This window comes from Rhinoderma darwinii, chromosome 7 (assembly GCF_050947455.1).
Source record: "Rhinoderma darwinii isolate aRhiDar2 chromosome 7, aRhiDar2.hap1, whole genome shotgun sequence".
NCBI lineage: Eukaryota > Metazoa > Chordata > Amphibia > Anura > Rhinodermatidae > Rhinoderma > Rhinoderma darwinii.
Window position 1 is genome coordinate 63,525,531 of NC_134693.1, and position 22,929 is coordinate 63,548,459.

General features: G+C 42.4%; 1 protein-coding gene across 1 annotated transcript in view; it reads right to left on the bottom strand.

Moving 5' to 3' along the window:
* Positions 1-22,929, bottom strand: part of LOC142657923 (flavin-containing monooxygenase 5-like) — an 87,961-nt gene that overhangs the window by 34,744 nt on the left and 30,288 nt on the right. Inside the window, exons 2-5 of the mRNA XM_075833465.1 lie at positions 6,827-6,964; positions 6,447-6,635; positions 4,680-4,842; positions 978-1,120 (exon numbers count right to left, since the gene is read on the bottom strand). Of these exons, the coding sequence (XP_075689580.1) occupies positions 978-1,120; positions 4,680-4,842; positions 6,447-6,635; positions 6,827-6,961 (630 nt within the window). The 5' untranslated portion in view covers positions 6,962-6,964. The remainder of the gene's footprint in view (positions 1-977; positions 1,121-4,679; positions 4,843-6,446; positions 6,636-6,826; positions 6,965-22,929) is intronic.

The window sequence follows — 22,929 nt, forward strand, 5'->3', positions numbered from 1 at the left end:
AAAAAGGGCATGTTATGTTTTATTTCTAGGACCTCAACAAGAAGCTTTCAATGGCTGCTAGATTAATTTCCTCAAACATTAAACTTATGTATTTTCTCATGTTCACCATATCACTTGGCATTACTGCTCTGTTACTTAATTTGTCATTACTGTCATGATGTTTCCCCATAAAAACTTTTTGAAAGAAAAAGTGAAAATGAAAAAAACTATAAAAAGGAAACCAGAACTGCGGCCCCTCCATTCTCATGATTGGCTTGCAGATGGACCCCCACCATTAACAAAGGAATACAAACCTTTACCTTCTGTGACAGAAAAATTTATTTAAAATACAGTTATAATCTCTTATAGTACAAATTTACAATCAAGTCTTATCCCCACATAATAAATATATTGGATTTGACACTTTCTCATTTAGGAAATTTGCATCAGGCACCATCACATTGTATGCCTGGAGTTCCAACCCAAACACACATTTCTCAGCATTCAGAATCCATAAGAAAAAACGTAGACCCCTCCTTGCCCCAAAGATAAGCTGTCATAAGTTTTTCTTACTGAAGCGACCCTCAAAATAACTGACATATCCTAACAGTTTAAAGACAGGAAACTCCCATTCTTCTGGTTGTACTATTTGTACCACCAGGTCAAAAAAATAAGTGTCAAAAAACGATATGTTAATTTACGAATTGGCAGAAATTGCCTTCTGGATTCATGGAAATGCTGGCGAAGCGAATTATAAAAGCTTGTCATCTCCAGTTATGCTTTTAATACAATGAAATAAACAACAGACTTTTTTTCAATTCTATTTCGCTACTGATGTTGCTTTATAGGTGTTTGCATTTACACTTGTGTATAGCATATTACATATTAAATATTTTCAATACAATTTTCTGCCTAGTACTTTTAGCCCTTACATGTTTGTACTACATTTAGACACCAATAATACATACATAGTATACATTTTAATGCAGGAAACATACCTGTTGTGCTGTTCTGCTTAGTTCTACTGCAATGTCTCCACCAGAGTTCCCAATTCCAATGACTACAATTCTTTTACCTTTAAAATGATCAGGGACTTTATAATCTCGACTGTGCAGATACTGCCCTTTAAAATGTTCTATTCCTTAAAGGGAACAAACAACAGATAAGCCCTTTCTACTTTGTTTTAGACAAATTTTGTACCATACTACAATATATATTAATACATATGGGTAACAGCTTTCTTAGGCCCCATGCACATGAACGTAACAAATTTCCGTAATTGCGGACCGTAATACGGTCCGCAATTCCGGATCCATTCAGGTATATTGGCTGCAGACACCTTTCCTTATCGCTATGGATAGGTGTCTTCACCGTAGAACTGTGCCGGGAATTATGGAGCATGTCCTATTTTTCGTATTTTACAGGCCGTGCTCCAATACTTTGTATGGGAGAAAGGTCCGAAAATGTGGACTGTGGCCCACGGCCGTTGACGGCCGGCCACGCCTGCAATCGCGGGCCGTGATTACGGGCACAGCCGTGTGCATGTGGCTTTAATATGAGGTGCATATAGGAATATAAAAAAAAAAATAATTGTCAATATGCACATAGCCAAATAAATAAAAGTGCTAATAAAAATACTAAAATGCATCTTATGCAATAAAAGAATTGGAATCCAGGTTCTTACAGTTTGTGAAATAGGGAAGAATATATAGGACCTACAGCGAACACACTTCTAACTTGAATGGATCTCCACCTGTATATCATTTTTATTACTCACTATGGGTAACAAAAAATTACAAGCACCTTTGCAATTATCACAGAAAATCCACAAATATTGGAAATGTCTGAAATAATTACAGTGGAGATGTAAGGTGTGGAATGGGGTTTCTCTCCCCCTTTCTTAACCCCTTAGTGACCACTAATACGCCTTTTTACGTCGGTCACTAATGGGCTTTAGGCTAGGCTGACGCCTTTTCACGTCAGCCTAGTCTAAGTCCTGCACGGGTCTCCCGTGCAGGCAGGAGCCGGGGCTCTGCTGTCTGATGACAGCTGAGCTCCTGCTCCAACGCCCGCGATCGAAGTTTACTTCGATCGTGGCCGTTTAACCTGTTAAATGCCGCCGTCAATAGCGACCGCGGCATTTAACTTTGTTTACAGAGGGAGTGCGCTCCCTCTGTCACCCATCGGCGGCACGCGAATGAAATCGCGGGTCTCCGATGGGGTGTCATGGCAGCCGGGGGCTTGATAAAAGCCCCCAGGTCTGCCCTGGACATATTCCTGTTAGGAAGCGCCGGAGGCACGTCCTAACAGATTGCCTGTCAGATTTACACTGACAGGCAATAATGCTCTGGTATACGAAGTATACCAAAGCATTATAGCAGCGATCGGAACATCGCACAGTAAAGTCCCCTAGTGGGACTAATAAAATCAGTCATCAAAGTGAAATAAAGATTATTAATAAAAAGTACAGTAAAAAAATAAATAAAACCATTTTTTTCCATAAAAAGTGGTTTTATTTAGTAAAAGTGTAAAAAAAAAAAAAAAAGTACACATATGTGGTATCGCCGCGACCGTAATGACTCCATTAATAAAGTTAATATGTAATTTAAACCGCAAAGTGAACACCGTAAAAAAAAAACGCAAAAAACTATGGCGAAATTGCAATTTTTTTCCATTGCCCCCAAAAAAGTCATAATAAAAATGAATCAATAAGTCCCATGCACCCCAAAACAGTACCATTCAAAACTACGTCTTGTCCCGCAGAAAACAAGCCCAAAAAATCGCTACATTGATGGAAAAATAAAAAAATTACGGCTCTTGGAAAGCGACGATGCAAAAACAAATAATTTTAGTTCAAAAGTGTTTTTATTGTGCAAAAGTCGTAAAACATAAAAGAACTCTACATATGTGGTATCGCCGTAATCGTACCGACCCATAGAATAAAGGTAACATGTTATTTACGTCGCACAGTGAACGGCGTCAATTTAAAAACGCATAGAACAATGGCAGAATTTCCTTTTTTTTTTTATAATCCCCCCCAAAAGGGTTAATAAAAGCTAATATAAAAATTATATGTACCCAAAAATGGTGCTATTAAAAAGCACAACTAATCCCGCAAAAAACAAGTCCTCATACAGCTATGTAGACGAAAAAATAAAAACGTTATATCTCTTTGAATGCGACTATAGAAAAACGAATAAAATAGCTTTGTCATTAGGGCCTAAAATGGGCTGGTCACTAAGGGGTTAAAGGGAACCTGTCACCAGCATTTCACCTATTGAACTTTACTTCTCCCTCACTAGCTGCTGCTATAAAAAGTTCATTGCCGTTATCCTCGCTCCTAAACTCCTCCTCCGACTGTAAATATCGGTCTGCAAACGTTTTGCGCCTTTTATCGTAATAATCCGGTGTCCCTTTGTGCGCACACACCAGAAGAGGACATCAATGCACAAGCGCGGGATGTTGTATGCTGGGGGAAGGCGAGGAGCTGTCAATCAAAAGTAAGAAAGTGAGGTAAACTCGGAAAGACTTGAGGAATGAAGATTTGACTCTTTTCAAAACGAAGATCTGACTCTTTTCTGCTCATTAGCATACGGTGTGGGAACACTAAAAAGCTAAATACTAAAGCTACAGAGCCGACTAAGAAGACAATTATAGGTTATATAGAAATGATTTTTCACCCACTACCACCAGGTATAGTCGGTTTAATAGGTGAAATGCTGGTGACAGGTTCCCTTTAAGTGTGGAGTATTGACGTCTGTTGCTACTTTGATCACAGGTGGAAATCCTGAGGAACAGATGTCTGTGTGATATATATATTATGCTTGTATATATTGTAGTAAATGTTCATTTTGTGCAATGTACTTTTATTTGCAGGCAGTAATAGTGGTTTACTGTGACTTTAAATTGGGAGCTGGGGGAACTGCACAAAACGCCATAATGCTGGTGAGACCCAGCGGTGTTACGATGCATGCCTCACGCTGGGGGCAGAGCTTAGTTAATAAAAAGGTGGCTTTTCCCACCTAACACAGCTCAGTGTGCAAGCTGCAGCCAATAGAGGTGCAAGAGTTCTACTGTACTAGAGGGTGTGAGTAGGCACGGTTCCAGAATTTGCACCAAATTTAAGCAACAAAGTTTTGAAAAACCCCATTGACAGAAAAATTCACAACGGATTCAAGACATGCTGCAGGATTTCAAAATGACAACATGCCCTATCTATTATGGATATTTGCCATGGATTTCTCTTATTGCAATGCATTGGGTAAAACCAGCTTCCAAATCTGCATCAAATACTTTGTAGCTATGTGTGTCAAAACTAGACTGGGCCTGTGGATGGCACTATTCCACGTGACATCACAAAGGTTAAAAACATAAAATCGTGTGTAAATGGCAAAGGGAAAATTTGTACCACTATTTGTTCAATATTAAAAAGTGAGTGACTGATGTATTTTAGGGGCAATATTTAGCATGTACGTTGTTGTTCAATGCAAAAGATCATTTCCAAACTGGGAAATGTAAGTGAAGTGAAACCAGGTTGTAATGACTGGCTGCCTGATCACAAAATCCTTTTTCTAAACATAGAAATTTTAGGCTATAAAGGTCAGTCCCATTCAACAGGTATTTAGCATCTGTAAGTGTCATTTAATGCAAGAATTATTATTATGAACTCTAATATACTTTGTAATAACAGACACAATTACCTGGAAAAGAAGATAATGGTAAGTTAGGAAATGTATGATGCCCAGTACAGATCATCACAGCGTCAAAGAGAGCTACTTCCTGCTTTCCGTCCATTTCAGTGGTGACAATCCATTGGCCAGTGGTTGAAAAGTTTGGGCTTCTTTTTATACTGCACACTTTAGTCTGAAATACATTCACATAGCATAACATATTAGTAGATGAATTATGTTCACACATGACAGACCTGCACTATTAGAACAACTGGCCTAATGTAGAGGATTGCATAGAAAAGCCGAATCTGTCATAATATGGGAGAGTTATAATCCTATGTTGATATGTACAGTAACTGCCAACACATTTATTTCAAGGTTTCTAAATTTGTTTTAAAATTCATGACATTCTACATGAGTCTTTGCCTTATAGTTCTTTCATATGGCAGTATTAAGCCATATATTAAGGGCCGCCAAGGAGGGGATCAGATCCTGTCCTTGGAAATCACAAAAGCCTTCTCTGTCTTCAGTACAATATATACAGCTCATAAACGGAGCTGTAATATGCTTATGTGTAAGCAATTCATTTAAGAGAACTTTTTTAGATGAGTGGTTAGGTTTTTGGAAAGCTGATCACATCGTTTTTGTCTAATATTAGGCTTTGTTTACATCTGCGTCAGGACTCCGTTCATGGGTTCCATCGGAGCTTTCCGTCAGGGGAAACCATGAAAGGAATCCAAACTGAAACAGGTTTCTGTTTGCATTACCATTGATTCCAATCGTGACAGATCTGGTGCAAATGGTTTCCGTTTGTCACCATTGTCTTAGGGTGCCATAGTTTTGATGGAATGAATAGCAAAGTCGACTACGGTATTGATTCCATCAAAACGACGGAACCATTGCAGAACGGTGATAAACGGAAACCATTTGCACCGGTTCCGTCGCCATTGGATTCAATGGTGATTCAAACGGAAACCTATGGTTTCCGTTTGTTTTAGTTTGGATCTTGTTCATGGGTTCCCCTGACAAAAAGCTCAGACGGAACGCATGAACGGAGTCCCAACACAGATGTGAATGTAGCCTCAGTCTGTGGGATTTAACTTGATAATGGAAACTTTCCCCTTTTGCTTTGCTTTGCCTTTTTTTTTTTTTTTAATACAAAATGTCACTTTGAGCATACTGTGATGTACACCAAAGAAAAAACAAAGATTAACTGAGCGAATACAAATGAATGCATTTTGCACCAGTATGCATAACAAATAAATAAATAGCATCCATCAACAGATCCGATACTTTCCATTTCTTCTCAAAATCTAAAAAATTATTCCCACAGACACACCACTCCAAAATCTTATAGAAAGTCTTCCCAGAAGAGTGGAAGCTGTTATAGGGGGGGGGGGGGGGGCAGACTTCATATTAATGCTTATAGATTTAGAATGGGATGTCATAAAAGCTTCTGTAGGTGTAATGTGTAGGTGTCCTAATACTTTTGTCCATATAGTGTATATTGTCAAACATTCTGAATTAGTCAAAATGAATTAATTTATTTTTATTAAAAATATTTCTGTGACAATTTCAGATATAAAGTATCACAACTAATAATAATTCGGTATACCATACTTGTATGAGTTGTACCAGAAGGTGGCAGAATCACATCACAGACGTTACTCTTTACCACCTAAATACTTCTCATACATTAAAATGCTGCAATATAAAAGAAGTATTTAATGATCTTACATAGGCAAACCAGTGTAATTATCAGAATACAATTGTAACCTAATTTAGTTTATATCATACCTTAAACTGGATGTGTTTTAGAAGGTCGAATTCCTTGGCATACATTCGGAAGTACTCCATAATTTTGGAGTTGTGCATGTAATTTGGAAAATTTTCAGGAATGGGGTAATCACTATAGCACATCATCTCCTTAGATGTGTTAATAATAACAGATTTATAGATGCTGGCTCTGTCATCTTCAGAATGATCCTATTAAAAAACAAATAACAACTACTACTTTATAATACAGTAGTCCTCAAATATAATGGTTCGGTACCTAGTATGGCACAATTTTGTAAAGTCAGTCTTGGTACTGTTCCGTTGCATATCATCGTACTATAAAAGTAGAATACCTATTGACCTTAATAGTTTAGAGTAATTTGTAATGTTATGATTCTTACCTGGTATTGCCATAGTCCTCCAATATCTTCACTCTTTTCAAAACATTTGGGTTCAAGTCCCTCATCAAGACAACACTTAATGGCTGCCAAACCACTGGCTCCTGCCCCAATTACAGCTACAGTCTTCACCAGCATTTTCTGCGGTTGTAGGCAAAATTAGAAAACACATATACCATATGACAAATAAATCCACGCAATAGATTAAACAGAGTTTGATCGATCATTACAGTTTTTAATATTCAACTTTTCACTATCTTTCAACAACCCCTCCTTTAAAATGTCACTCCTTGAAAAGGAGGTTTTGAGCCCACTGGCGCCATGGGTTCCAGTTTTACAGAATAATCAGGTTTCTGTCAGCATTACTTATTCTTACTGCGCAGTTCTGCTAGAAAAAATCAATGGAAACCTGCTGTAACTGAAATCTATTCCAGTGTGAACAGAGGCTTACAATTGCTTTGTCCCTACACACAACCATTTACAGGTAGGTCGAGAATTATTTGGACAGTGACACCATTTTCATCATTTGGGCTCTGCATGCTACCACATTGGATTTGAAATGAAACAACTGAGATGCAATTGAAGTGTAGACTATCAGGTTTAATTAAAAAATATCATGTGAAAGGTTTAGGAATTGCAACCATTTTTCTACACAGCCTCCACATTTCAGCTAACAAGAGGTCCTCCTCACATGCACACTCCACTATACTTACATTTTCTGCAGATATTTTTGACTCACATAGTTTAAAGACTATGTACACCTTTTAAAACGTTTTGTTGTTTTTTTTCAATAAAAATGTATATCAGTGTGTTTGGTGCAACTTTCTAATTACTTTTTTTTTTTTATATTTTTTTGTTTTTGAGATACATCTGCTTTGCATCCTGTATACAGGGAAGCTGTATCTTGCATTGAGACCTGAATCCATTAGGTCTGCGGCACAGACGGGTTCAGTAACAGCGGGTCCTGAGTGTCTCTGACATGATCAGGTGACGTCATCACGCCGGCCTGCGCAGGAATCCTGTCCCTGATAGGCTGCAGGCCGAACGGCCTGTAGCCTAGTAAATGGCAGAGCAGGGAGATACCTCGCTGCTCTGCCATAGTGTTCAATAATTCTAAGGATGCAGATACTATTAAATGTGGTGTCGCTACCACTGTAGCAGCCATAGCGGCTGGTAGCGGTGCCATCCGGCATGGGGAGTCGGCCCGTCTCCTGTCGTGTGGCATGGGCCCCCCATTGCTGCAGGCGCCATAGCAGATGCTATGACTGCAATAGCGGTAGTTATGCCACCGCAGAGGAGCGCCCGGGCGGAAAGGCAGCTCCAGAGTTGACGGGCCCGTGTGCTTCGGAAACACAGCAGGGGAAGGGAGTGAAGGCAGCACCCCCTTCCACCTGCTGGAGTGATGCGTCCTATGCAATGGCACAGGTCGCACACCCCAAAGGCCGGCCCTGGTCATGACTATGACTGAAGACCAAGAAAGGTCTAAAACATGCAAGCATTCACTAGGAGTTGTCTCCAGAACATGGAATAAAGTTTGGCACAGCTGAAAGGAGTGCCGGTTATACTTTTAAAACAAAAAAATAGAGTAGCGTTTTTCAATATGTGCAGATAGGACTTGTTTTTGCAGCAACATCCCACAGATGCTCGATCAGATTGAGATTTGGAGAATTTGGAGGCCAAGTCAACACCTTGAACTCTTTATCATGTTCCCTAAACCATTCCTGATTTTTTTTTTTCAGTGTAGTAGTGTGCATTACTCTGCTGAAAGAGGCCACCGGCTTTAGGGCATACCTTTTCCATTAAGGTGTGTACTTGGTCTGCAAAAATATTTAGGAAGGTGGTACTAATATCCGCATGAATGCAGGACCAAAGGTTGCCCAGAGCATCACTGTGCCTCTTTCGGCTTGCAATAGTGCATCCTGACACCATCTCTTTCCCAGGTAAGCGACGCAAATGCACCTGGTCATCCACATGATGTAAAAGAAAATGTGATAAATCAGACCAGGCCACCTTCTTCCATTGCTCCATGGTCAAGTTCTGATGTTCAAATGACCATTGTAGGTGCTTTTGGCTGTGGATAAGGGTCAGCATGGGCACCCTGACCGGTCTGCAGTTTTCTGACACCTTTTTATCGTAGAGAGAATTAACTTCTTCAGGAATTTGTGCTACAGCAGCTCTTATGCAGGATTGGACAAAATGGGCTAGCTTTTTCTCCCCACAGGAATAAATTAGCCTCAGGTGTCCAAGCCCTGTCACTGGTGTACTAGTTGTCCATCCTTGGAGCACTTTTGGTAGGTACACCCCACAAGAACTTGGATATGTTTTAACCTAGTCATCAAGACATCACAATCAGGGTCAGCGTTAGGGAGGGCAAAATGGGCAATTTCCCAGGGTCCCCATCCTTCCAGGCCCAGTGCCCACTTCCAGAACTACCACCATAGCAGCCATAGTGGCTGCAACGAGGCCCGCACTTATGGGCACTCATGCTAGAGGCATTGCTAGCGATTGCTACATTCAATTGTATCTGCGTCTTCAGGATGCAGATACAATTGAATGCTATGGCGAAGCAGCTCCCTACTCCACCATCCACTAGGCTACAGGCCACGTTAGACATGCAGCCTATAAGACGCTGGACAGAATTCCTGCGCAGGCCGGCGTGATGACTCCATCCTTCTCAAGGGCTAGGTAAGCGCAAATTTTTTTTACATTTGTTTGTTGGGCTGTGTGGCATCATCTAAAAGGTGGGCTGTGTGGCACTATCTACAAATGGGGACTGTGTGGCACTACCTAAAAGAGGGGGTGTGTGGCACTACAAGGGGAGGCTGGGTGACTATCTACAAGGGGGGCTGTGTGGCACTGTCTACAAGAGTGGGTGTGTGGCACTGTCCACAAGAGTGGGTGTGTGGCACTGTCTACAAGAGTGGGTGTGTGGCACTGTCTCCAAGAGTGGGTGTGTGGCACTGTCTACAAGGGGGGCTGTGTGGCACTATATACAAGGGGGGCTGTGTGGCACCATCTAAAGAGGGATGGTGTGGCAGTATCTACAGGGTGGTGTGTGGCACCATCTACGAGGTGGGCTGTTTGGCACTATTTACCAGGGGGAGTTGTGTGGCACTATCTACAAGAGAGGGTGTGTGGCACTATCTACATCGGGGCGGCTGTGTGGCACTATCTAAAGGGGGCACAGTTACTGATGGGGCACTTTTATTGTGTCAAGCACTAAGGGATCATTATTACTATCTGGGGCACTGTGGATTAAGAGTTTGTTTAGAGGATCGGGTATAGGGGAGGATGGTGCTGGTTAAGGGAGAAACCAACATGTCTGTGTGTTTCTCTCTTTTGCAGAGACGAGTTGTGGCTGGAATAGGTTGATACAGTGGTCTATGTCAGATGGAGATAAAAAGGGAAAAAGAACGACTCTAATCAGAGAAAACATCACCTGTGAGTCACTGTATATAAATGTGCTGTAATCACTTATATAGTCTACAGAGCACCTGTGTATAACTGGCATAGACCACTAAATGGTGGTAATATTGGTCTTTGTATAGCGGTTTTTCTTCAGTAACAGTGTGGGGGTATTATTCAGTCACTATTTGGTTATGGTGTGGTGGTATTATTTGGACCTTATATTGTGTTATTATTGGTAATATCGGTCTTATAATAGTTGTGTTCAGTAACAGTATGCAGGTAATATTTAATCTGGTATAGTAGTATGATTTAACCCCTTAGTGACCAGCCCATTTTAGGCCCTAATGACCAAGCTATTTTATTCGTTTTTCTATAGTCGCATTCAAAGAGCTATAACGTTTTTATTTTTTCGTCTACATAGCTGTATGAGGACTTGTTTTTTGCGGGATTAGTTGTGCTTTTTAATGGCACCATTTTTGGGTACATATAATTTTTATATTAACTTTTATTAACCTTTTTGGGGGGGATTATAAAAAAAAACTGAAATTCCGCCATTGTTCTATGCGTTTTTAAATTGACGCCGTTCACTATGCGACGTAAATAACATGTTACCTTTATTCTATGGGTCGGTACGATTACGGCGATACCACATATGTAGAGGTTTTTTTATGTTTTACGACTTTTGCACAATAAAAACACTTTTGAACTAAAATTATTTGTTTTTGCATCGTCGCTTTCCAAGTGCCGTAATTTTTTTATTTTTCCATCAATGTAGTGATTTTTTGGGCATGTTTTTTGCGGGACGAGATGTAGTTTTGATTGGTACTGTTTTGGGGTGCATGGGACTTATTGATTCATTTTTATTATGACTTTTTTGGGGGGCAATGGAAAAAAATTGCAATTTCGCCATGGTTTTTTGCGTTTTTTTTTTACGGTGTTCACTTTGCGGTTTAAATTACCTATTAACTTTATTAATGGAGTCATTACGGTCGCGGCGATATCACATATGTGTACTTTTTTTTTTTTTTTACACTTTTACTAAATAAAACCACTTTTTATGGAAAAAAATGGTTTTATTTATTTTTTTACTGTACTTTTTATTAATAATCTTTATTTCACTTTGATGACTTATTTTATTAGTCCCACTAGGGGACTTTACTGTGCGATGTTCCGATCGCTGCTATAATGCTTTGGTATACTTCGTATACCAGAGCATTATTGCCTGTCAGTGTAAATCTGACAGGCAATCTGTTAGGACGTGCCTCCGGCGCGTCCTAACAGGAATATGTCCAGGGCAGACCTGGGGGCTTTTATCAGGCCCCCGGCTGCCATGACACCCCATCGGAGACCCGCGATTTCATTCGCGGGCCGCCGATGGGTGACAGAGGGAGCGCACTCCCTCTGTAAACAAAGTTAAATGCCGCGGTCGCTATTGACGGCGGCATTTAACGGGTTAAACGGCCGCGATCGAAGTAAACTTCGATCGCGGGCGTTGGAGCAGGAGTTCAGCTGTCATCAGACAGCAGAGCCCCGGCTCCTGCCTGCACGGGAGACCCGTGCAGGACTTAGACTAGGCTGACGTGAAAAGGCGTCAGCCTAGCCTAAAGCCCATTAGTGAATCACGTAAAAAGGCGTATTGGTGGTCACTAAGGGGTTAATAACTGTACATGTATATAGATAACTTTTTTGTGTGAGAGGGGGGGACATATATTTTGGAGCTAGAAATCAGCAAAGCAGTTCTCTGCGCACTGCCTTCTGAATTGACTGCATTATTGATACAATAATTCAGCGCCTGGGGCCCCACTTTTAACTTCGCCCAGGGCCACACTTTCTCTAAAACCGGCCCTCATCATAATTTGGCACCTGTAAAAGTTACATAGTTACAGGTAGTACAGTTGAAAAAAGACACATGTCCATCAAGTTCAACCAAGGGATGGGAAAAAGAGAAGGGATGAAACAATAATTCTACACATTGACATAGGAGCTGATCTTTTTTCATTCTAGGAAATCATCTAAGCCTTTTTTAAAGCCATCTACTGTCCCTGCTGTGACCAGCTCCTGCGGTAGACTATTCCACAGATTCACAGTTCTCACAGTAATTGCCTTGCCCAACTACTGTATCTCTGCATGTTTCTTTCATTGATATGTAATGGGAGTGCTTATGAGCTCGTTCCTGTACCGCTTTCAGCGTTCTCTCCTGTACTGTTTACCTACATTGGATCTGATGATCCATAGTTTGTCCGATCCTGACTACTGATACACTACTTTGTGGGCTTTTGTGCTTTGTTTTACTCATTAGATCACCTGTCTTGCACACATAGCGCTTATTCCAGCGTTGGTATCGGCGCTGTATGTTCTGGCCACCTTTAGCTCCCCCTTGTTACCATTGATGCTTTATGCATCTTTTTCATAGGCTGCGTGGTTACTATGGATCCGCCCCCTGGAGGGGCGTGTGTTCTCACACGCCTTATTCCTTCATTGGACGGCCCGATACTACGCAACGCCCCTATGGGTTGGGCTTGGGTGAATAAAACTTCCGAGTTTCCACGGCGCGCGTCAGACCACCATCAGATGTCTCATATGCGCCGTTACACTAAAACGAACAGCTGAATATCAGCTGACAGGCAACTGTACGTTAATTTATTCAGGCAACTCGTACCCCTGAGGACGCTCCCCTACAAGGTGCAGAAACGCGTTGGGAGTGTGCCTGTTAACTAATCTGTGGCAATCAGATCTCATCAATATTTGCCAAGCACTCTGAGTCAGTTTTTATGTGATCGTTTCACTTGTGATATAATCAGGCATCCATGAATGGGTGCTCGCTGATTATTTATCTTTTTGTCACATACATCTCAGTCTGCGCTTTTGATCTGGTTGCCAACGCCTGTACCTGGATCTTTTGGCACTCTGTGCCCTACCAATTTTAATAAATACTTTGTTAATAAACAATTATTTTAAACGTTTATACAGGCAGAATAATTACATCTTAGTAATTTAAACGTATACCTCTACACAGTTATCTCTTGTACTATTTCTCTAAATCTCATTCTCTAAGGGGGATGGCAGGCTTTCTCACAACTGATATCAATGTGGAAAGATGGATGTGTGATGCGAGAGAGGTGTTCTCTGAGAGTGAATTACTGCCACAATCACACAATTTAAGTATCAATGGTACATTTAAACAGCTCACCAAGTCATACAAGGATCACATCAGATCATGGTGGGAGGTCCAGACCATTGAGACATATCTTAAGAACAGCATTGTCCCAAGAGGGCTTAGAATTTCACTTACCCCTGCAGCTAGACTGCGTTCAGTGGATTTACTCAAGAGATGGGAGAAAGAATCGATTGATTCGTCTCTCAGATTTATGGGTATTCTATTAGAAGAGGAAAAAAATCTGCTCTCACGTAGCTCCAAGGAATTGAGGGACGGTATTGAGCTTGCCCAGAAGTTTTCTGGCACTGCTGAATTTGAAAGAAGAGAAACTACTCTTCAACAAACTGTAGAAAAATTCACCGCACATATTAAGGAACGCAAGCATTTCCAATACGTTCGTGACACAACTGACTTTAAGGAGGGCAGAATTTTTGAGTTTGGCCTGAAACAACTGGGGCATCAGGAGGTAGAGACTGAGTTGTCCTCCTCTGAACCAGATCTATCAGATACGGACACTCAGAGATATCCTCTTAGGACAGCTCGGAATAATAGGACCCAGGGTAAAGCATTTTCCCGGGGTACCCCAAGAGGGAGAACTAGGGGAAGAGCCCCCATTAGGGATGGTTTTTTAGGCAAGAGCCACCCCATCCTCGATTACCTGCACAGGGACCCCAGGGACAACTAACGCTGGGTGCTCCTTGTGTTGATGAGGAAATGCAAATTATCAATGTGTCTGGGAGAACCTTATCGCACTATGAGACTGTCGTTCTGAAAAAGGGTCTATCATTTATTCCCACTAATCGTTTTGATCTCTTTTCCTGGGTGAAGGACCTTAATTTATTTATTAGAAAATTGAAGTGGAGGAAGTTCTTCTGTACACATGATAGAAGACAATGTGCTGAACTTGGCATTCAGGAGGAAGATCTTGCAAATGTCAGGGTATTGCAGGAATTATTGGATGAGGGGCAACGGGGAGTGGGTGAGGGCCCCTTCACTGATCTGAGGGCTCCCTCAACCACCAATCCCCCAATAAATGACAACACTCTGCTGGATGTGTTTCTCACGGTTGTTACAAATCAACTGCAGAAACTAGTGGCAGATCAACATCCACATTTTAATCTGTCACGGGATGAAACACTTGCACTCAAGGTACTGGAGAGTGACACGGGGATCATAATTAAACCCTCGGATAAGGGGGGTAATGTTGTTGTGATGGACCGTGCGCAGTATGTTACCATGTGTCATAATATCCTGAAGGACAGACTCTGCTATAGCATCCTGAGTGCTAATCCTACTGCAAAATACATGGCTGAACTCAAAGAGATTGTGGGGGAGGCTAAACAAGCGAAGATCATTGATGCTCGAGAGTTGTCATTTATTGTGGGACATTGTCCTCAGATAGCCACTTTCTATAGTCTTCCCAAGATTCACAAGGGTCTTAGTCCATTAAAAGGAAGACCCATTGTTTCTGGGATTGATAGTGTGTCTCAGAACGCTAGCATCTATTTGGACAGGATTCTGAGGCCCTTCGTGATGGCACTTCCGTCCTATGTGCGTGACACAATGGAGGTCCTCAGGAAGCTTGAAGGGATCAAAGTTGAACCCAATGTCCATTTGGCAAGTCTTGATGTAGAGGCCCTTTATAGCTCCATCCCCCACTCTTTGGGATGTGGTGCTGTTGAATACTTTCTCAATGAGAGAGGGGCTCATTTTGGTGTGCATAATCAGTTTGTGCTCATCCTGTTGCGTTTTGTGTTGGAGCACAACTTCTTCATCTTTGAACATAAGTTCTTTCACCAGCTCAGAGGAGTTGCCATGGGTAGCCCATGTGCTCCTACCTATGCCAATCTCTATCTGGGCTGGTGGGAGAGAGAATTTGTTTTTTGTGACAGAATGGAGAAATATGTCTCTTCCATTGTGTTATGGTTAAGATTCATTGATGACATTTTGATACTGTGGTCTGGGACAACAGCAGAATTTGGAGAATTTGTCTCTATTCTGAACATCAATGACCTGGGTCTTTATTTTACCTCTGAAATCAAGGATAATCATATCACATTCCTTGACATCCAAATAGAGAAGACTAACCAGGGACATATCCAGACACAAATCTTTAGGAAAAGCACGGCCACCAATAGCCTTCTCAGATGGGATAGTTGTCACCCTAAACCCCTGAAGATGGGCATCCCAAAGGGTCAGTATATTAGAGCGAGGCGGAACTGTACCACACTATCAGACTTTCAAATGTCGGCCAATGGTCTGAGAAAGAGATTTGAGCACAAAGGGTATCCCAGTGGTGTCTTGAAATCGGCATACCAACATGCTATTACATCAAATAGGGAGTCCCTACTGAACCCTAAAGTATCTCCAGAGAAGGACAACGTTATGAGGATAATTGGTACCTACGATGTTGCGCACGCTGAGGTTAGAAATATCCTTACCTCATACTGGGACATCCTTAAAGCAGACCCGGACGTAGGTGGTTTAGTTGGGGACCGTCCTCAGATCACTTTCCGGAGGGGCCGTAATCTTAAGGACAGATTGGTGCACAGCCATCTGAAGACACCTGCTGTCACCACTTGGCTTTCGACTAACGTCACTGGGTCATTCCAGTGTGGTAGATGCAAAGCATGTAGCTCTGTTTGGAAAAGCAAAATATTCAAAAGTACTGTGACAGGAGTCACGTTTTCCAATAGGTCGTTTATCAACTGCCTCACCAAGGGGGTGGTGTACTTGATTACGTGCCAATGTGGCATGCAGTATGTCGGCAAGACAATAAGGGAGTTCAGACGCAGGATTCGGGACCATATTTGTGACATTCAGAATAAAGCTGACACCTCTGTTTCTCGACATGTATGGGACCATCACAAGGGAGACCCCTCCTCTATCAAGTTTCAAGGTATAGAACATGTCAGTATTCCTGCCAGGGGAGGTAATTGGGACAGACGTGTTCTACAGAAGGAGGCCCAGTGGATTTTCAGGATGCAAACCATCAAGCCACTGGGCCTCAATGAGTCTATATCCTACCTTCCGTTTTTATAAATTGCCTTGCCCAACTACTGTATCTCTGCATGTTTCTTTCATTGATATGTAATGGGAGTGCTTATGAGCTCGTTCCTGTACCGCTTTCAGCGTTCTCTCCTGTACTGTTTACCTACATTGGATCTGATGATCCATAGTTTGTCCGATCCTGACTACTGATACACTACTTTGTGGGCTTTTGTGCTTTGTTTTACTCATTAGATCACCTGTCTTGCACACATAGCGCTTATTCCAGCGTTGGTATCGGCGCTGTATGTTCTGGCCACCTTTAGCTCCCCCTTGTTACCATTGATGCTTTATGCATCTTTTTCATAGGCTGCGTGGTTACTATGGATCCGCCCCCTGGAGGGGCGTGTGTTCTCACACGCCTTATTCCTTCATTGGACGGCCCGATACTACGCAACGCCCCTATGGGTTGGGCTTGGGTGAATAAAACTTCCGAGTTTCCACGGCGCGCGTCAGACCACCATCAGATGTCTCATATGCGCCGTTACACTAAAACGAACAGCTGAATATCAGCTGACAGGCAACTGTACGTTAATTTATTCAGGCAACTCGTACCCCTGAGGACGCTCCCCTACAAGGTGCAGAAACGCGTTGGGAGTGTGCCTGTTAACTAATCTGTGGCAATCAGATCTCATCAATATTTGCCAAGCACTCTGAGTCAGTTTTTATGTGATCGTTTCACTTGTGATATAATCAGGCATCCATGAATGGGTGCTCGCTGATTATTTATCTTTTTGTCACATACATCTCAGTCTGCGCTTTTGATCTGGTTGCCAACGCCTGTACCTGGATCTTTTGGCACTCTGTGCCCTACCAATTTTAATAAATACTTTGTTAATAAACAATTATTTTAAACGTTTATACAGGCAGAATAATTACATCTTAGTAATTTAAACGTATACCTCTACACAGTTATCTCTTGTACTATTTCTCTAAATCTCATTCTCTAAGGGGGATGGCAGGCTTTCTCACAACTGATATCAATGTGGAAAGATGGATGTGTGATGCGAGAGAGGTGTTCTCTGAGAGTGAATTACTGCCACAATCACACAATTTAAGTATCAATGGTACATTTAAACAGCTCACCAAGTCATACAAGGATCACATCAGATCATGGTGGGAGGTCCAGACCATTGAGACATATCTTAAGAACAGCATTGTCCCAAGAGGGCTTAGAATTTCACTTACCCCTGCAGCTAGACTGCGTTCAGTGGATTTACTCAAGAGATGGGAGAAAGAATCGATTGATTCGTCTCTCAGATTTATGGGTATTCTATTAGAAGAGGAAAAAAATCTGCTCTCACGTAGCTCCAAGGAATTGAGGGACGGTATTGAGCTTGCCCAGAAGTTTTCTGGCACTGCTGAATTTGAAAGAAGAGAAACTACTCTTCAACAAACTGTAGAAAAATTCACCGCACATATTAAGGAACGCAAGCATTTCCAATACGTTCGTGACACAACTGACTTTAAGGAGGGCAGAATTTTTGAGTTTGGCCTGAAACAACTGGGGCATCAGGAGGTAGAGACTGAGTTGTCCTCCTCTGAACCAGATCTATCAGATACGGACACTCAGAGATATCCTCTTAGGACAGCTCGGAATAATAGGACCCAGGGTAAAGCATTTTCCCGGGGTACCCCAAGAGGGAGAACTAGGGGAAGAGCCCCCATTAGGGATGGTTTTTTAGGCAAGAGCCACCCCATCCTCGATTACCTGCACAGGGACCCCAGGGACAACTAACGCTGGGTGCTCCTTGTGTTGATGAGGAAATGCAAATTATCAATGTGTCTGGGAGAACCTTATCGCACTATGAGACTGTCGTTCTGAAAAAGGGTCTATCATTTATTCCCACTAATCGTTTTGATCTCTTTTCCTGGGTGAAGGACCTTAATTTATTTATTAGAAAATTGAAGTGGAGGAAGTTCTTCTGTACACATGATAGAAGACAATGTGCTGAACTTGGCATTCAGGAGGAAGATCTTGCAAATGTCAGGGTATTGCAGGAATTATTGGATGAGGGGCAACGGGGAGTGGGTGAGGGCCCCTTCACTGATCTGAGGGCTCCCTCAACCACCAATCCCCCAATAAATGACAACACTCTGCTGGATGTGTTTCTCACGGTTGTTACAAATCAACTGCAGAAACTAGTGGCAGATCAACATCCACATTTTAATCTGTCACGGGATGAAACACTTGCACTCAAGGTACTGGAGAGTGACACGGGGATCATAATTAAACCCTCGGATAAGGGGGGTAATGTTGTTGTGATGGACCGTGCGCAGTATGTTACCATGTGTCATAATATCCTGAAGGACAGACTCTGCTATAGCATCCTGAGTGCTAATCCTACTGCAAAATACATGGCTGAACTCAAAGAGATTGTGGGGGAGGCTAAACAAGCGAAGATCATTGATGCTCGAGAGTTGTCATTTATTGTGGGACATTGTCCTCAGATAGCCACTTTCTATAGTCTTCCCAAGATTCACAAGGGTCTTAGTCCATTAAAAGGAAGACCCATTGTTTCTGGGATTGATAGTGTGTCTCAGAACGCTAGCATCTATTTGGACAGGATTCTGAGGCCCTTCGTGATGGCACTTCCGTCCTATGTGCGTGACACAATGGAGGTCCTCAGGAAGCTTGAAGGGATCAAAGTTGAACCCAATGTCCATTTGGCAAGTCTTGATGTAGAGGCCCTTTATAGCTCCATCCCCCACTCTTTGGGATGTGGTGCTGTTGAATACTTTCTCAATGAGAGAGGGGCTCATTTTGGTGTGCATAATCAGTTTGTGCTCATCCTGTTGCGTTTTGTGTTGGAGCACAACTTCTTCATCTTTGAACATAAGTTCTTTCACCAGCTCAGAGGAGTTGCCATGGGTAGCCCATGTGCTCCTACCTATGCCAATCTCTATCTGGGCTGGTGGGAGAGAGAATTTGTTTTTTGTGACAGAATGGAGAAATATGTCTCTTCCATTGTGTTATGGTTAAGATTCATTGATGACATTTTGATACTGTGGTCTGGGACAACAGCAGAATTTGGAGAATTTGTCTCTATTCTGAACATCAATGACCTGGGTCTTTATTTTACCTCTGAAATCAAGGATAATCATATCACATTCCTTGACATCCAAATAGAGAAGACTAACCAGGGACATATCCAGACACAAATCTTTAGGAAAAGCACGGCCACCAATAGCCTTCTCAGATGGGATAGTTGTCACCCTAAACCCCTGAAGATGGGCATCCCAAAGGGTCAGTATATTAGAGCGAGGCGGAACTGTACCACACTATCAGACTTTCAAATGTCGGCCAATGGTCTGAGAAAGAGATTTGAGCACAAAGGGTATCCCAGTGGTGTCTTGAAATCGGCATACCAACATGCTATTACATCAAATAGGGAGTCCCTACTGAACCCTAAAGTATCTCCAGAGAAGGACAACGTTATGAGGATAATTGGTACCTACGATGTTGCGCACGCTGAGGTTAGAAATATCCTTACCTCATACTGGGACATCCTTAAAGCAGACCCGGACGTAGGTGGTTTAGTTGGGGACCGTCCTCAGATCACTTTCCGGAGGGGCCGTAATCTTAAGGACAGATTGGTGCACAGCCATCTGAAGACACCTGCTGTCACCACTTGGCTTTCGACTAACGTCACTGGGTCATTCCAGTGTGGTAGATGCAAAGCATGTAGCTCTGTTTGGAAAAGCAAAATATTCAAAAGTACTGTGACAGGAGTCACGTTTTCCAATAGGTCGTTTATCAACTGCCTCACCAAGGGGGTGGTGTACTTGATTACGTGCCAATGTGGCATGCAGTATGTCGGCAAGACAATAAGGGAGTTCAGACGCAGGATTCGGGACCATATTTGTGACATTCAGAATAAAGCTGACACCTCTGTTTCTCGACATGTATGGGACCATCACAAGGGAGACCCCTCCTCTATCAAGTTTCAAGGTATAGAACATGTCAGTATTCCTGCCAGGGGAGGTAATTGGGACAGACGTGTTCTACAGAAGGAGGCCCAGTGGATTTTCAGGATGCAAACCATCAAGCCACTGGGCCTCAATGAGTCTATATCCTACCTTCCGTTTTTATAAATTGCCTTGCCCAACTACTGTATCTCTGCATGTTTCTTTCATTGATATGTAATGGGAGTGCTTATGAGCTCGTTCCTGTACCGCTTTCAGCGTTCTCTCCTGTACTGTTTACCTACATTGGATCTGATGATCCATAGTTTGTCCGATCCTGACTACTGATACACTACTTTGTGGGCTTTTGTGCTTTGTTTTACTCATTAGATCACCTGTCTTGCACACATAGCGCTTATTCCAGCGTTGGTATCGGCGCTGTATGTTCTGGCCACCTTTAGCTCCCCCTTGTTACCATTGATGCTTTATGCATCTTTTTCATAGGCTGCGTGGTTACTATGGATCCGCCCCCTGGAGGGGCGTGTGTTCTCACACGCCTTATTCCTTCATTGGACGGCCCGATACTACGCAACGCCCCTATGGGTTGGGCTTGGGTGAATAAAACTTCCGAGTTTCCACGGCGCGCGTCAGACCACCATCAGATGTCTCATATGCGCCGTTACACTAAAACGAACAGCTGAATATCAGCTGACAGGCAACTGTACGTTAATTTATTCAGGCAACTCGTACCCCTGAGGACGCTCCCCTACAAGGTGCAGAAACGCGTTGGGAGTGTGCCTGTTAACTAATCTGTGGCAATCAGATCTCATCAATATTTGCCAAGCACTCTGAGTCAGTTTTTATGTGATCGTTTCACTTGTGATATAATCAGGCATCCATGAATGGGTGCTCGCTGATTATTTATCTTTTTGTCACATACATCTCAGTCTGCGCTTTTGATCTGGTTGCCAACGCCTGTACCTGGATCTTTTGGCACTCTGTGCCCTACCAATTTTAATAAATACTTTGTTAATAAACAATTATTTTAAACGTTTATACAGGCAGAATAATTACATCTTAGTAATTTAAACGTATACCTCTACACAGTTATCTCTTGTACTATTTCTCTAAATCTCATTCTCTAAGGGGGATGGCAGGCTTTCTCACAACTGATATCAATGTGGAAAGATGGATGTGTGATGCGAGAGAGGTGTTCTCTGAGAGTGAATTACTGCCACAATCACACAATTTAAGTATCAATGGTACATTTAAACAGCTCACCAAGTCATACAAGGATCACATCAGATCATGGTGGGAGGTCCAGACCATTGAGACATATCTTAAGAACAGCATTGTCCCAAGAGGGCTTAGAATTTCACTTACCCCTGCAGCTAGACTGCGTTCAGTGGATTTACTCAAGAGATGGGAGAAAGAATCGATTGATTCGTCTCTCAGATTTATGGGTATTCTATTAGAAGAGGAAAAAAATCTGCTCTCACGTAGCTCCAAGGAATTGAGGGACGGTATTGAGCTTGCCCAGAAGTTTTCTGGCACTGCTGAATTTGAAAGAAGAGAAACTACTCTTCAACAAACTGTAGAAAAATTCACCGCACATATTAAGGAACGCAAGCATTTCCAATACGTTCGTGACACAACTGACTTTAAGGAGGGCAGAATTTTTGAGTTTGGCCTGAAACAACTGGGGCATCAGGAGGTAGAGACTGAGTTGTCCTCCTCTGAACCAGATCTATCAGATACGGACACTCAGAGATATCCTCTTAGGACAGCTCGGAATAATAGGACCCAGGGTAAAGCATTTTCCCGGGGTACCCCAAGAGGGAGAACTAGGGGAAGAGCCCCCATTAGGGATGGTTTTTTAGGCAAGAGCCACCCCATCCTCGATTACCTGCACAGGGACCCCAGGGACAACTAACGCTGGGTGCTCCTTGTGTTGATGAGGAAATGCAAATTATCAATGTGTCTGGGAGAACCTTATCGCACTATGAGACTGTCGTTCTGAAAAAGGGTCTATCATTTATTCCCACTAATCGTTTTGATCTCTTTTCCTGGGTGAAGGACCTTAATTTATTTATTAGAAAATTGAAGTGGAGGAAGTTCTTCTGTACACATGATAGAAGACAATGTGCTGAACTTGGCATTCAGGAGGAAGATCTTGCAAATGTCAGGGTATTGCAGGAATTATTGGATGAGGGGCAACGGGGAGTGGGTGAGGGCCCCTTCACTGATCTGAGGGCTCCCTCAACCACCAATCCCCCAATAAATGACAACACTCTGCTGGATGTGTTTCTCACGGTTGTTACAAATCAACTGCAGAAACTAGTGGCAGATCAACATCCACATTTTAATCTGTCACGGGATGAAACACTTGCACTCAAGGTACTGGAGAGTGACACGGGGATCATAATTAAACCCTCGGATAAGGGGGGTAATGTTGTTGTGATGGACCGTGCGCAGTATGTTACCATGTGTCATAATATCCTGAAGGACAGACTCTGCTATAGCATCCTGAGTGCTAATCCTACTGCAAAATACATGGCTGAACTCAAAGAGATTGTGGGGGAGGCTA